Source organism: Gambusia affinis, linkage group LG04, assembly GCF_019740435.1.
Source record: "Gambusia affinis linkage group LG04, SWU_Gaff_1.0, whole genome shotgun sequence".
Lineage (NCBI taxonomy): Eukaryota > Metazoa > Chordata > Actinopteri > Cyprinodontiformes > Poeciliidae > Gambusia > Gambusia affinis.
Genome location: NC_057871.1, coordinates 23,610,062 through 23,626,308, shown reverse-complemented (window position 1 = coordinate 23,626,308; position 16,247 = coordinate 23,610,062). Strand labels below are relative to the sequence as shown.

Below are 16,247 nucleotides of genomic sequence, written 5' to 3'. Positions count from 1 at the left end.
AATGTACATTGGAAATGTTGATAGTGGGAAAAGTGTATGAACCCTGATTTTTGCCTCATCTGATCGTCTTCATCTTCCACAAGTCATTAGTCTTTCCTTGGACGTCTTGGCTCCTCTGAATAATTATAGCATTCCACTTTAAGTAGAGACATCAGGACTAAGAGTTTGCGAATAGGTATGCATAAAACTTGTTTGGAGTTTCATTTATCACCCCTCCCCAGTATTTTTTTGCGTTGATCGATCACATAAAAAAAAAAAAATCACAAAAATAGCATGAAAATGTTTGCACAGTCTGGGTTGCTGTGTCTATAATGAACATAATCAGTGAGGAACTTCTCTTTTTCAGAATAAAGCATAGAGCAAACATGTGAAATGCAATTAAATAATAAACCCACGTTATTGTTTGAAAAATGACAACTTTTAGGGGCTCTTCTTTTTTTTTTTGCTGCTTCTACAGGACAGCTCTACATGGAAGACGTCCCAACCATGGTTCTGTGTAAGCCAAAGCTGCTCCCACTCAAATCAGTCACCCTGGAGAAACTGGAGAAGATGCAGATGGAGGCTCAAGAGGCCGTCAAGCAGCAGGAACTGGCAATGAAGGAGCAAGGACAGCAGATGCCCAGTTGATGACTTGAAACCACAAAAAATAAATAAAATACACGACGTTTTGATAGAGAACACAAGTCCAATGACTCAAACATTGGCGAGGAAGTATTTTTGCAATCAGTGGAACAAACTTAAGTTATACTTTTCCTTTTGCAGTGAGCAGACGCTTTAAGTAAGTTAGCACCACTTTGAATGTTTTCTCGCCTCGGGACTCCAACGCCATCACGACGGCCTGCCGAGAGCGCCGCGGGGTTTTCAGAAAACGCAACTGAAAATACGCAGCGGCTCCTACAGTAGGGAGACAGCAGACTCAGAACGAGATTGTTGGTAGCGGCGGCTTATCTGAGGAATTGTGCAACATGTAGAGATTATTTTAATAGTGACAATGATAGGAAAAAAAACCAAACAAATATTTTATAATTATTTAATCAATAAACAAAGAAATTTTTGCCATAAGTTGCTGCCTAAGTACAAAAATAAACCATTATGTTACGTTATATGATGGATGCTTCTTTGTTTTGATGTGTTCCAAGCACAGCGTAGAAGTGAAGCACAGCATATAAAAAGCAGCCAGTTTTACACCCGTTATGACATTGAACTAACACCCTCCCTTTATTTATTTATTTTTTATTTCTTCCACAGATTCATAAAGCTCTTATCACAAATTAGTTATCTTGGTACAAACACTGCTTTTGGAAAACAAAAGGAGTAGCAGTAAAACAAAAGAAAAAAACAAAAACAAAAAACTGTACAAAACAACATGGAATGACTGACACTGAGAGGTGTGGCACTTTAAGGGATAGCTTATGTAAATGTTTGTATAGAAACACTTTGAAGTAAAGTGGTCTACTTCAGTTTAAATCAAAAGTGCAGCTTTTCTTTTTACCCAGAATTATACCGTTGGAAGGGAGAACATTTTACTTCACCATTCAAAAAAAGAACAAAAAAAAAAAGAATGCAAGTAAAAAGGTAAGTTTGTTTTTTTCTTCCACTTCTTTTCAGGTATTCTGGCTCATTAAAATGCCTAATCAGTACCGTTCAAATTTCACAACTCCGCCGTCTCCCTCGCTGACGAACCTCTTTCGGTTCCTGACAAACAGATCACAGAGAGAGCGTCGATGAGCGCAGCGGAAAAACACCGTCGGACCTCTGCAGACATTTGTGTGAAATTAAAGAGAACTCACCGGTGCGGACACTGATCTCTTAATTTTACCCCAATGACACCCATGTGAAAGCTCTTCTCCACAAATTGCTCCAGGATAAAATACGCAAGAGGAACGTCGATGTTTATCTCATCGATGTCCATGTAAACTCGTTCGTAGCCCTGGAAGGGAAAAGAAATAAAACAATCACCTTCAGGATGGCACTTGCAGTGCCTGATTCAAACAGCAGGTGGCTCCCTACCCTTCGCATTTGGTCCTCTGTGATGATGGAAGACAGAGAGAGTGACTTGAGTAGCTGCAGCACCATCTTGAATGTTTTCTCCCCTCGGGACTCCAACACCATCACGATGGCCTGCCGAGAGCACCGCAGGGTTTTCAGAAAACGCAACTGAAAATACGCAGCGGCTCCTACAGTGGGGAGACAGGTGAGACGCTGCGCGTACCTCGTAGACGAACTCGTGGTGGAAATGCGGGACCTCCAGGTCTCGAAGGCATCTCTCCGCCTCCTTGCTGTCTCCAGACAGGATGTACTCCTTCAGCAGCAGGTTCATCTGAAAACGGTGGATCCAGAACGAAACTTGTTCAGCTTTAGCTAAATATGATTTGTGTTTTGGTTGCATATTTATTAAAAAAGAAAAAGAAAAAAAAAGCCTGGAATGGCGATACTGTATTTCAATGAATGTCAAAAGTTTCCATGTTTTCAAGGGTAATCTTTACTTTACTAGAAAGTGAAGATTACACTTCTCTGTCTAGTGAAGTGCAATCACTAGATTGCACTTTACCTCTTTGATGAGTTGTATGACGGGTCGCTGGCCTCCGCCCATCCCCCAATGGTTGTCGATGCGAAGGCCACCCATACTCATCTTCAGCAGCACGGCTGCTCGATCTAACGCCGCTCTGCAGATTTGATAAAGCAAGTCAATTTGTGTGGTTTACAGGAATTTCCATAAATTAGGTCAATCGAGTCTCTTCAAATGTTTCTATTAATATTTAATTTTTATGAAACTCAATTCGGATACTGTTGGAAGTGCCTGCGTTTGGATTCTGAGCCATGTCCCGAATCTTGGAGTAGACCAACTTCACACTGCCAGCCTAACTTTTACAACTTAGGAGAGACAATCTTTGGAGGAGAGGGTGTATTAACTGATGCTTCAAACTGACAGGATAGAAACACTTGAAAGTTTCTGAATTAAATATTTACTCAGATCTACACTTAGGCTCATAAAGACATATCCAACAATCCATCAAACTATCTCCGCCACGAAACTGTACATTTTTCCACATCTACACTGCAATTTGCTTAGTTATTTGCTCAACAGTCGTTGTTGATGCACTTAATCTTACCTAACAATTTAAATAACCCATTATGAGTGTCAATTTTTAGCTAGTACAACTGAAAATGTCATTTCAGCTCCCTCTTTGCAGTGAGAACTGTATGGTATAACTTACCAAGAGAATAATCTGCTAAATTGGCTAACGTTGCGTACCTTGCATATTCACAATCAACTTTGCCTTTGTAGCCGTCGATGTAGCTTTTGGACAATATCTGGTCGCTAACAGCCCGAGCAATGAACTGGCCAACCAACTGAAAGGAGAACATAAATAGGAATGTACCTTTTAAAATCGTTAAGCAACACTAGATTTGCGCAATAAAAATGTAAACATTTCTTTCTTAAAACGTTTTTCTCTCCAGTATATTACAGAATTCGTGCAGGTTTCACCAACTCAAATTTAAGACCTACACGTCCACAGAAATGCACAAACTTCATCCACAAAAATGGCAATAAATTTGCACATACACGTGACAGATGGAAAAAATACAAAAATAAAAATTTAGCCAGCCAGCATCGTTATGTTAGCAGTCGCCTCAACTGTCTACATACCGCAGTGAGTGCGACTAAAACATTTGCCTGACAGAGAAGTCAGGCAAATGTACGTAGAATATACCAGATTAAATAGTCCCGTCAAGGCAAAAATATTTAAAACCTGTGATTGAAATATTAAAGGCAAACTTAGTTTTTAAAATGAACTGGAGACATTTAGTTCATCAGCCTTGAATTTACTTTTAGATAAATTCAAGACTGGGGATGTACAGACACCCTGAATTAGGAACCAGCTGAGTAAATGAGATGTTTTCATGTTTGCTGCAGAAACACCAGTACCGTGCCGCAGCCTCCCAAACAAACACTGACATAACAACGGTGGCCTCGGGGGGGACATGCGCCTTTGTTTACAGTAGCGTGGGCCACACGGTTTTGGGAAAGGAAAGAGCAGGCTTTGCTGTTTTGGCCTCCACAAAGCATGCGCTCATTGTTTCTCTTCCAGACCAGAGGCAGCTACATTACAACGCGGCGCGTCGCAGCGGCCAGACCGAGCGCGTGCGAAACCAAGAGAACGCCCCCCCCTCAACCCCGCAAGTGAAAGTGTGGCGTATACAGAGGTGTGGGGGAAGGGCAGAGTCATAAAGCCCCACTGAACCCCCCCGAGGGGCAAGAGACAGAGAAAGAGAGAGAGAGAGAGCAGATGACTGGTCAGATAAATCAGACCGTGTAAGGAGGGGAGTGGGCCATGGTTTTTTTTGGGGTTTTTTTTGCCGAGTTTGCATTTTACAAGAAACGATAGACAATGCAAAGGATTTCATGTGTGCGCAGACTGAAAAGGAAAGAGCTCACAGACGCACACAGTGGCTCTCAGATAAAACCGCAGCGTTATTCCCCTCTGCCAAACCACCAGCAGAGGTAAAACTCCTCCTTCAGAAACAAAACTAGAAGCCTTGAAAAGAACGCAATGTGTAACGTGGGATGGACATAAAGTAGTAATAGTTGCCAAACAATTATCAACCCAACATGGCTTGCTACAAACTGTGAACTCAACTTGTATGGCTGTCTTTTGTGCACCATCACATACGAGTTGGTTGCTTCAGAGAGGTGCTTAAGCCCGTCGCAATTAATCGATTAATTGTATGATAAATTTAAAATTCCATTCAGAATCCGTTTTATTTGTGGTTTCGATTTGTGTGTGGTGTTTATTGTTTTTAGGATATTTAAAATATCTTCCAGTTGCAGTGTGAAGTGTTCTGTACATAATTAAACGTTTATTGGAAGCAAACTTCCATTATTACGAAATTGCCAATATATTGCTTCAAATTAGTCTTAAAAACAACAACGTAATTGTTTATATTTCTGGGACAAAGTATCGTCCAGCAAAATGCGAGATTATCATGGCTTTGGATGACCTCCAATACCTAAACCCTGCTTGAAACTTCACTCAAAACACACACACACACACACACACACACACACACACTTTCAAAAAGCGAACAAGCTTTTCAGCCGGAGGTTTTGGAAACTCACTTGAGGCGCTCCAGGTGTATCCAGGACCAGATCCGGCAGATCTCTGAGCAGCTTGTCGAAAGAGGACTCCATGTCGCTGTGGGAGAGAACGCTTCCGCACAGGTCCACCAGCAGCCTGGAGGTGAGCTCCCGCTGGCTGGCCTTGGCCTCCAGGGCCAGAGACACGGCGAGCGACGGGACCTCGCTCCGCATGGGGCCCAGGTTCAGGTCCGCAAGCAGCTCCTGACAAAAATGGGAAAAGAAATTTAGTTTGAGCTGCTTTCTCAAGGGGTGCTTTCTACACTTTGGAGCACTTACCGCTACTTCGTTTGTATCGCCGTGTTCAAAGTACTCTTGCACTATTGGGGTGACCGTCTTCTCAAAGTCCCTCTCATCCAGCGGAGGCACCACAGTCTCGTACACACAGTTTTCCTGTCGGAAAAGAAAAGGACAATTACTTCCTGTTTTCTTGTGTTGGCAGAACACATGCCAAATCTGCACCAACAATTCAAAATTTTACCTTCAAACCTGTTATTAACAACCGGCTAATTTTAGCTCGTTTTACTCGTGAGCAGAACAGCAAAAACAGAGAATATTTTACAAAGTGACTACTTCCAAAACCCCACTGTTTTCAAGTGTAGCTCAAACCCGAGTGAATACGCCGCTGAACGACTGTCCTAAATGCAAGTGTAATTACCTGATCTTCGTCAAAGTTGGGATCTTTCTTGTCCACCTCCACCGGTTCGTAAACTTCACCTGACCTTCCCCACACACCCTTTCCTCCCGCTCCACCTGCAGGTAAATGTCAGAGATAAAGTTACTGCCCTGACATCTGCTCATGTCAATTTAACAAGGGGAAAATAAATAATAGAAGGTGAGAAACTGCAGCTTTAGTGTCTTTGCGCATGTTCGTCAGCGGAAACATGAGCCGAAACATTTTCTGCAGGTTCCGCCAGCACAAATGTAAGACTTTTTAAGACCAGTGGCAATGAAATTTAAGACCAGCAGCATCGCATGGGTTGGCGATAGAAGTGAGCCAGTGGCAACGACAAACAGGCAACGGCTCATGATGGACGCCAAAAAGCTGACTAGCTAGCTAGGGTATATTAGCAGCTAATTAGCTGTAGCCACAACCACTTCCAGTCACTTTTTTTTTTTTTACTGATCACATATTTCCAATTGAATTCAGTACTGTACGTAAAAGACAAAAACAAGCATCATTGATGCTGCTGCCAACATGGAGATCAGGCTACATATTTAGCGTAGGCGCAAACAAACAGACAAAAAAAACAATTGAAGGGTGAGCCCCCAGCAGATTGCAGACAGTGTAAGAACACCAAAGCAGCTTGAAAACATCCTTTAAACCCCCCACCCCCATTAGTTCCACCCACTTTGTGGGTAGAGCACTATATTTAGCTCATCCCACATTAGTTGAGAATCCGTCCCACTTCTGTGTTAAAACGGCTTGCTTTCTCCTCTGTTTTACTAAAAGAAAAAAAAAAAAAAGCAGCACGCCCACACTAAATGTCTCTCTCCTCAACTAAAATGTAATATAGATCAAATGCTGAACAGCCCAGAGCTCAAATTGCACGGCTTCACTGATGCGAGAGAACCGTTGTGTAACCAAGACAGGACAGACTCGCTGCCAAGAAAAACTGGACATGCCCTGTAGTCTGCGGCCCATGGGGAAGAAGACAAGTGGGCAAACCCAACTGCAGTCTGAAGGAGAGGCTAAATGAGTTACATCACTAAAGTCACTAAACTCATTCAGATGCGCTGGAATGACAGCAATTCATGTTTTGTTTCTTTTTGTTTTAGCCAAACATATTCAGATACTAATTGTAGACTAATAAACTCTGCAGATTCCAATCAGAAAAGAATAAAGCTGATGCTACGCGACACAAATCACAAGTGTTTTTGGTTTAGTTTCCAGTACAAATATCTCAGTAAAATTGAAATAAGACAAAACTAACGAGTAACTTTTCAGCAAGATATAGGAGCTTGTTTTAAGTCAAAAATTCCTTTATACTGATGAAAGAAAATACTAGCTACAGCGAAATAATCTGACGTATTACAGATTATAATATGTCTTGCTACACTGACACATTATTGCATGTATAACTAGTATTTTTTCATCTATTTTAAGGACTTATTGACTTAAAACAGGCTCCTACATCGTGCTGAAAAGTTACTTGTCAGTCAGTTTTGTCTTATTTTAAGCGTACTGAGATATTTGCACTAGAAACTAGACCAAAAAAATACTTGGTAAGATGTTGTGTTTTTGCAGCGATGGTGGCTGGATCCTGCATCAGGCCTTCAGCGGAGAATTCCAGAAAAGCTGGGATGCACGCGGGACACGAAAGGAGGCTCGTTTTAAGGATTTGAGCCGCTCAAGAGCAACCGGCTAATTGGTTTATGGCTCGGCGCTGGAAGGGCTACAGCAGGAAGCAGTGAGTCCCTCTGACCCACTGGGACAGGTGGATTCCTGATGCAATCGAAAGTGCAGACAGAAGAAATATTGAGGAAGCGACGTGATATCACCTTTCTTTGGCAGGCCTCTGCCCTTCCCCATGCGGGACTTTCGGTCGAGCAGCTTGCTCTTGGGACTCGTCGGCGCCATGGAGGTTCCCCTCACTACTTCCCCGTTGTCACTGAGGGAGTCCCCCCTGCCCGAGTCCCTGGAGGAGTTTTTTCGCAGCCTCCGCTTGGCCTTTGCCTTCAGGCGAGCCTCCTGGATGTTGTTGCTGGACGAAGACACCCAGTTACCGTTGATCTCATTGATGATGTTCTTGTTGGAGACGCCGGATCCCCCATTGTCTTCCTCGCCAGAAATGAAGGAGTCGCTGAGGTCCACGGCCTCTGTTAAGACACAGAAGAACGAGTCTGTGTGCGCTTGTTACCATCAGTCGGTACTTTCACTCCACACAAAAACAGTTTTTCATTTGATATTTTTGGTTTGCCTTTCTAGATTCCTACTTGAAACCACGTCCGGAATAATGTTTAACGTTGACGTTTTGACGTCAACGTTAAACGTTAAATCTTTCACCCTGCAGAAGGTGAAAGATTATTTCGTTTCAAGTCAAAAGTACTTAACGTTTTAATCCAAATACCGAAAATAAACATATTGGTCAAATGAGCACAAACTCAATTTGCTACTATTTGTGATAAAATCAATTATAATAATAAATACATTTTCTGAAATTGACACAGTAAAACACAGATTAATGATTACATTGAAAACCGAATAAGTTTGATTTTTAAAATTCTATAAATGGTGTATTTGCTTCAATGTAGAATACCCTCCCACTGTTTTTAAATGGTGAAAAATTTCAGTTTCTATAGTAACAAATATGACCTTTTGGCTGACATCTTAACTGCCACCCGCTTCAACCTCTAAAAAAAAAATCTGAGCATTCTTCAAAATGCTGTTTACTTGACGCTTTATTGCAATATCTAAAAATAACAAATTACGCATTTGTTGATATTTCGGTTGACGGCCGTTTATAAATGACAGCTTTTTAGACGCCATCTTAATTTTTTTCTATTGCTCTTTCCAATTAAATCGTTCGTTCAGACGCACATTTCATCTGAATGTCTTCATATAGCAATCCCCTGAAAAGAACTACATCCCGTTTAGGTGAAATTAGTTCATTTACAATGCACTCAGCTACAAAAATGTGAGTAGAAAAACTGACTCAGTTCAGGGTGCAGTGAGAGGAAACACGAAAATCACCCACTTCCACATAAAAAAAAAGTCCCACTACCCTACATCAGTCCCAGCTGATTAAGAGTTTGAGGTTTTCACACTTACCAACAGGGTTTGCGTTCAGCCAAGCCTCGCAGTCAGCTGCCATAGTTTACAGTAGAAAAGAGCCTTTGCAGCGGAACCGTGCAAAAACAAGAATCACCGAAGATAACTGCAAAAAAGGAAGGCAAAATAACTGAAAATTATATATTTGGCTGCAGACGTGCAGCGACGGTTTGGCCAGACATGTCGCAACACAACCCCGCCACCCCCCCTTCAACCATTTTCATTCAAAGACGTACTGTTGACAAACAATGGCTAACGCAGTTAAAAATGATAATGCTAATATTGTAATGCACTTCCCTGGTTTTAATTTCACGTAAACAGGGTGACTTATTCCATATAGCTACGAAATGCAATACACATCTAAAGTAACCGTTCTCTTGCGTCGTCTTACCTCGAAGCCCACACGTTAGTAAAAGATAACATCTAACGGTCAGCAGCTAAAATAAACGAAGCTCTCAGTTTTCTAATGATGCTGAAGTTTTAAATGTACAAATGTGCCCACTCAAATGTTTGACTCAATAACAAGATTATAAAACACCTACCGTTTCGCACCTTGAAGCTTTAAACTCTGACGCGAACGCTGTTGTTTTTGTTTTACTTACCCAGCAACGCCGTCACTTAGGCTTGTGTTTTTCTTATCTGATTGGTCCAGAGGAGGGGGCTGATTCAGGGGAGCCAATCAGAGCGCAACAGAGAATTTCCTTCTAGAAAGTTCCATGTAGATCCATGAGGTCGTGTTGACTGTGAAGTGCTGCCCCCTGTCGTACAGCAGAGTATGTACGTTGTGTCTTGGGTAGATGTCACCGTTTAATACGGATATTAAATCCATATTTTTGCATAGAAAATAGTGATATAAATAGCTATGCTACTATTAAACCATTTTTTTAAATGCAAAATGGTGTTACAAGTATAAACAACCTAATATCAGGCAATAATAGACACCACAATATTCTTAATTATTCACATATGATTTTCTTTTAAATTGATTTAACATTTTTCAAAGCAACCTCTAATAAATGTAAACCTGCAGACTTAACGACATTAAGAAAAACAAAAAGCCTTTGAGCAACAGCACAACACTACACTTATGGAAAGTAGATAAATTTCAGCTGGTGTACAAGCAAGGAAAATAATTTCTATTTTAAAAACAAAATCTTGTAGATTCATAGTTTTACCAAGACAGTGCAAATATTTCAGCCTATGATTACAGTAATACTGTTGGTGTAGGTTGTGTTTATAAATGTCTGAATCATTGTTCGCTTTGTCCACACGGATGTAATCCCGGGAGCATTTCTGGAACAATCTGGAGATTTCTAGAAAATTACAACTAACACGTAAGCTCCTGATGACAAAGATAAAAGTGAGGAAGCTCACATGAACAGGGAGATATTAAGATTTAAATTAAATCTGCATTGGATGATCTATTATGCTGTAGTCGCACAACAAAACTAAAACAAATAGTAAAAGACGTGACAGAGCAGAAAAATGTAGAGCATTATTTTGAATCAGAAGGAAAAGAATGCATTTGCTTTCAATTGTTTACAAATAAAAATCTTAACAGTGACATGTATTAAGTATAATTCAGAGACCTTAGAACTAAAGCTCTAGTTATACTCAGTTTAAATGACACAGAATTGGACTTGATTTACTCACTCTGAAGGAGACTGGTTGCAACGGATATCAAATACAAAATCAGAAGCCATGTGATGGGATTTATTAGATTGTTTGCATTTTTATAATGGTTGACATAGTTAGACATTTGCAATGTTTTCCTTTTGCATCACAAATGTGTGGAAACAGTCCCTGTAAACAATACCAGTACCGATTTCACAACAGCCGCATCCAGAGAATAACAGATTCTGGCTTGATACTCTTCTTACAGAACATAAAAAAAAAAAAAAAAGCATGGTCAAGTTTAATGTTTGTGCTGCAGTAGACATATGATATGGCACATAAGCCTGGGATTGTCTTAGGAAGCAAAGACGTTAGCAAAAATGTATTGAAACATAAAACATTTCCATAATTTCATCATCGGAAACTATAGTGATGTGAGTTTACCTGAAAGATTTGCAGTCGGCCACATTCAATTCCAGCTGTAGATGTAAATATATAAATGTTATTTATACAACAAACAGGTTTTGATAAGTATAACAAGCCTGAGAACGTGTTCTACTGTTCTTTTAACTGAGAGAAAAGGAAAAAAAACCAAAAAACCCACATTTTGACCCTGAGAGCTCAGGCTGTAACACAAATGAATGGAGAAAATGCAAACAACCTTGAGAAACAATTTGATTTGGACAAAAGTTGCATGGCATTTAGAACAAAGAAACAAAGCCAACACACCAAATATGGACACTTACTGCAAACCTGGCAAATGATCGCTACCAGAATATCTGCCAAAAGCCTTACATAACTGTTTTATTTAAATATAATAATAATAATAATAATAATAATAATAATAATAATAATAATAATAATAATAATAATAAGATTGAACTTAAAACAGAAAATAGCATATTTCCCAATGAACTTTTTGCAGCAAGATAAAAATAAATAAAAATAAAATAAATAAAATAAAATAAATCAATAAAAATATTGTTTGTTTTTTTGTTCTTTTTTGTTTTTTTGTTTTTTCAGAAAAACTTGCATAAGAACTCTGGGAAGACAGTAGTTCATTAAAAGCAGTCCACAGTGTAAACCTCCTTTACAATTCACTTCAAGTATGTACAAAGTCAAAGAATTCAAGACATTTTAGTATAATTTAAACGTAAAATAAAAACTACCACAACAGTCCAAAAAAATAAATTCAAGCTTCTGTTTGTCACATTATCCATGATTTTTCTTCTCCCCCTCTTTCTGTAGCTCCACACAAACTCCACATGGTCACAGATCTTCCCCCCTGCTGCGTACTGTTGCAGGTCAAGGGTCAAGCTGGTGTCAGTGAGCCACGGAGGGCTCGGCCAGCGCGCTCGACAGGCCGTTCTCTGCCAGCTGGGACAGGTATTTCTGTGAAAGTAAAACCATACGACTAAACTTCAAATTCCAGCATTCGTACAGCACAATAGCATCATACAGCCCTGGATTTTATGCTTTTTCTGACTGATGAAGGTTTGGCTGTTAAACCAAACAGGTTCAACAGAACCAACAAGGACATTAACATGCCTTTGTCCTTGTTGTGTATATATATCTATATAGATATAGATATATAGACATATGTCTATATATCTATATAGTTGCAGTTTGAGATGTACCTGCAGGTTTCTGTAGTGTACGGTGCTGCGGCAGTGAGTGGTTTTTGCAGTGTCCTCGCTGCTGTAGAACAATCCACACAGTTTGCAGTAGAAGCCTGATCTTGGCTCAATGAACTCCACTCCTGTCAAGAGAGAGAGAGAGAATGCAACAGTCCAACACCACCCAGAACCAGAACAACACATACCCCATGGGTCTTGGCCAGGAAAGGCAAGGAACCTCACATAGGATTTGCAAAAAGTTTCCTTTTTTGTCACTCTCCTTGCGTGATGTTTGTGACAACAACATTTTAAAAAGTATCTTTTTCTTTAAAATACGATACTTTAAAAAAACGAGTATCGTATTTTAAAGTACGATACTGTAAAATATCGTACTTTACAGTATGATATTTTAAAGTATCGTACTTCCACATTGAGGTCTAATGTGCCTGTGTGATTTGTTATTATAAAAACTGTTTCAGCAGAATGAAGGCACCCGTAACTGTTCTGTTAAAAGAATGCTGCTGTCGGCCTCTGTCCCTAAAGAGGGCATGACTTTGCACTGAACCAGAGTGAAATATTTAATGTGATGATCTCTGACAGGCCGTAGATCAGTATGTGAACTGAATTTTATAGATCAGAATTGTGCTTTTGTGTTTGTTTTCTTGTAATTTTTATCAATTTTTCAGTCTTTACAAAGTCATTCATATTAACACTCCTTATAAACACGTAAAAAAAAAAACCTATAAGAATCTTTGTTTTCAAAGAAGTAGCATGATCTCACTTTAATTTGTTATGGACACATTCAATCGGAATCCAATTGCATAGCAGAATATATGTTTTTTTTGTATTTTTTTTTTTTACAAATCACAGGTGCCATAACTATTGACACCCCCTGAAGATTTCTGTAAAATAAGTGCAGCTTCTATTTTATTTTATTTTTTTCCAATTCCCACGTCACCTACCATGTTACTTTAAGTGTTTTATTGAACTCTTAATTAGTAATTCGTGACATTATGTTCTCCTGGGATGTAAAAGTGACGTTACACATACAAACTTTTTTTTTTACCCCTCCAGGGGGTCTTTTATGGGCTCTAGTGTCCCTTATATGACAGTAGGCTGACAGGAAGGGGGGAAGGAGAGAGAGGAAGACATGCGGCAAATGTCGGCCGGGTCCGGGAATCGAACCCGCGACGGCCGCGTCGAGGACTAAAGGCCTCCAAACGTGGGTTGCGATATCCCCTACACCACCGCAGCACGCCCACACACACAACCTTTTTAATCAGCCGCTCTTCAACATGGAAAAGACAAGAGAACATGCCGTTTACGTACGGGAGATTTGTAATCTTCGAGGAAAAAAAGTGCCAACTTTGTAGTCAGACTGAGTATTCAAAAGTTTAAAACAACCGGAAATGTGACAAATAAAGGGACATTTTGTGAAGATTAAGTCAGATCTCAAACACCTGAGAAGAGTTCTGGATGGGAGACATAAGCATGTATAATCCAGCCACTGAAATATGAAACAGGACTGATGTAGCTGCTGCTGAGACCGCATCACATAACTGGCCACATGGCAACAGTTTGCAATGTTTTATGGTGTTAATAAAGTTTTAGTTACTATGTTATAGTGTAATGTGCTTACCCAGAGGAATGCTGTGTTCACTGACAGCTTTGTCTTGCTCTAGAGATGATGAGGGGGCTTCGATCTCTGTGAAAGACATTTCAGCAATAAGAAAGTCGTTGTCAAGGAACGTCCTTAAATTTACTCATTCATAGTGTTTTGTTCCCTTTGGATTTTTTTTCCCCTCTCAAAAGAAAAAAAATAGTAAATGCTAGTTGTTTTTTTAACAGTTCAGTTTTCAGCAGTTCAATTATATTTTTTGGGGGGGGGAGAATTGGGCACGTAGGGTGATTTAAGAAAAAAACCAACTTATTTTGTTAGGATTTTCTCTAACCCACAGTGGTTCATAGTACAGAAACAGTCTCAAATGCAAAGACTCCTGACTAAAATCTGAGGCAATGGAGAAAATTTGGAATCTTCAATTGAAACCAGAGATGCAGGTTGAGGCAAATTATTAAAAAATATATTTGAATATAAACAAGCTGTTAATCAACTGCTCAAACATCTCAGAGCAATAACCCCTGAAAACCGAAAAACTGAACTTTAAGGACGTTTTCACACCTGACAGTCCAATAGACTCTGCTACATTTGTGCCATTTTCCAGGTTCGCTTTCACACCGAGGGTGTCAAACAATCTGAACCAATTGAAACACTTGCTTAACCTCCTCGCCTGTGGTGGCGCTGCAACAAGAACCACTTGAAGGAAACGGCACAAAAACGTCTGAAGAAGACACTGAGCTCAACTTCCTTCTTTACAAAACGTAAACAAAAATGGAGTGGTGTCATATTTTCATGGCTGTAAGATTTCTTTTTTGCTTTCAAGAAACGACAACGAGCCATTTCTCCCGCTAGCACTAGACTCCTGCAATTGTTGTGGTCGTATTTACCCAGAATTCTCTGCACTACGGTTCAATTACTATTTTTGGAAAGGTCTCTGATCCAGTTGCACGTAAAACTTGATTAGTGACATTTGACTTTTATTGGTTAAGTGTCTCTACCCTCTAATAGGTATAAAACATGTTGCTGCATGATTACGGAAAATGAAAAATGCTATCAGTGTGACGTATTTTTCAAAGTCACCTTTGGAGAAGATAAAAAAAAAAAAAAAAACCACACACACACATTGTAGGGAAGCACCTCTTTTCAGGCTGCCATCCTTCAGCCGAACGTCCAGAGGGATTTTATCTGGAGTTTCTTCCTGGCTTCTGCTGTCCTCTGGCAAACAGATATGATTTTCCATTGGCTCGTCCGGCGCCGTGTTGTTGGGAAGCTTGGCGCTCTCCAAGCACGTCTCCTCCAGCGCTGCTTTAAACTCCTCACTGGGGAAGCCACTGATGTCTGCCACTTTTTGCTCTGTACTTCCTAAATTCACTTTCTCGGTTTCAGTACTTGGCGCAGCGACTTGATCTTCTGCTTTCTCAGCTTCGGATGCCGACGCCTCGCCCCTCGTCTCCTCAAAGGAGTCCTCCCGTTCAGGTTTCTCGTCGGATTCTTTGTGCTCCTCCACTGCCGGAGTCGATGGAGACGCGTGCTTCTGCTGCGACTGTTCTGCCGTCGGCTCTTTGTGACAGGAAGTAAACTCCTCGAGCTCAGAGAGATCTGGCTCAAGGATGCAGTCGTCCTCCCCTCCCACTTCATCCACCGTGACCAGCTCCTCCATGTTTTTAGGATACCAACATTCTTCATCCGTGTCTTCGGCACTTTCCAGCACTTTCTCCTGGCGACACAGACGAAGGAAACGTTTCACAAACGCACAACGAGGTACAGACACGCTCGACGTAAAGCTGCAGACAACGAAGACGTTTAAAATACGCACACAGTTGATACGACTGAATGTCGAACACAGACAGTCGTCCAGCGTTTACTGTAATGAAACTGACATGTTTCAAATCTTATATAGATGCTCCAAAGTTTGAGTCTTAAAAATACATTCTGAACTTTGTTTCATGCTTTGTTTTAGTTTTTTTTTATTGTTATTTTCATTGCTTAATTTTAAGCCATATAAAGGAAAAAAAAAGCATATTACTCCCATTAACAGGTAAAAAAGAAAATAAAAAAATATATAGAGCCATATAGACACGGCAAAAAAATGTTTAGTAAAATAATAGTGAGTTTAGATATAAAGAATAATGTTTACATTAGTTTGTGTACGCATGTTTTTGATGTCAATACCACTGATGTTACTCAGACCGTTATTACAAAATTCATTTTTTAATTATATAATACGTATGCATGTATGTGTAATTTTAAATTATGAATAAAATTACAGTTAGTAATTGTAGTAATTGTATTACTAAACTTCTGACTAATTTTATTCATAATTTAAAATACTGTTAAGGTATTGCTTCTAACAGTAAAAATTTTTTTTTATATCAAAAGTTTACATCCACTCATGACGAACATATTTATGATAATTTATGTAGCCAATTCAAGTATTTAGTTGTGAAGCACATACCTATCGCAGGTCAATAATCAACAGTTTGAAAA

At 39.9% G+C, this 16,247-nt stretch overlaps 2 protein-coding genes across 13 annotated transcripts in view; both read right to left on the bottom strand.

Moving 5' to 3' along the window:
* Window positions 1–456: 456 nt before the first annotated feature.
* Window positions 457–9,570, bottom strand: pdcd4b (programmed cell death 4b). 5 transcript variants are annotated; one of them, XM_044114565.1, is made up of 14 exons: window positions 9,455–9,570; window positions 8,913–9,018; window positions 7,643–7,960; window positions 5,799–5,893; window positions 5,420–5,533; window positions 5,123–5,344; window positions 3,257–3,354; window positions 2,552–2,666; window positions 2,213–2,320; window positions 2,011–2,121; window positions 1,791–1,930; window positions 1,642–1,695; window positions 738–894; window positions 457–630 (listed from the first exon to the last, which is right to left on the bottom strand). In XM_044114565.1, the coding sequence occupies exons 2-13, from the start codon at window positions 8,953–8,955 to the stop codon at window positions 738–740; spliced, it is 1,575 nt and encodes a 524-aa protein (XP_043970500.1). In that variant the 5' UTR covers window positions 8,956–9,018; window positions 9,455–9,570; the 3' UTR covers window positions 457–630. The 5 variants fall into 5 exon arrangements, with proteins under 5 accessions (XP_043970500.1, XP_043970498.1, XP_043970499.1 ...); XM_044114563.1 differs by having other exon boundaries at window positions 749–894; XM_044114564.1 differs by lacking the exon at window positions 9,455–9,570 and adding an exon at window positions 9,304–9,325 and having other exon boundaries at window positions 749–894.
* A 1,041-nt stretch (window positions 9,571–10,611) lies between these two features.
* rbm20 (RNA binding motif protein 20) overlaps window positions 10,612–16,247 on the bottom strand; it is a 58,018-nt gene continuing 52,382 nt past the window's right edge. For all 8 annotated transcript variants that reach the window (XM_044114560.1, XM_044114556.1, XM_044114555.1 and 5 more), the window contains 4 exons: window positions 14,898–15,477; window positions 13,782–13,847; window positions 12,164–12,285; window positions 10,612–11,918 (listed from right to left, as the gene is read on the bottom strand). In XM_044114560.1, coding sequence (XP_043970495.1) covers window positions 11,850–11,918; window positions 12,164–12,285; window positions 13,782–13,847; window positions 14,898–15,477 — 837 coding nt within the window. In that variant the 3' untranslated portion in view covers window positions 10,612–11,849. The remainder of the gene's footprint in view (window positions 11,919–12,163; window positions 12,286–13,781; window positions 13,848–14,897; window positions 15,478–16,247) is intronic.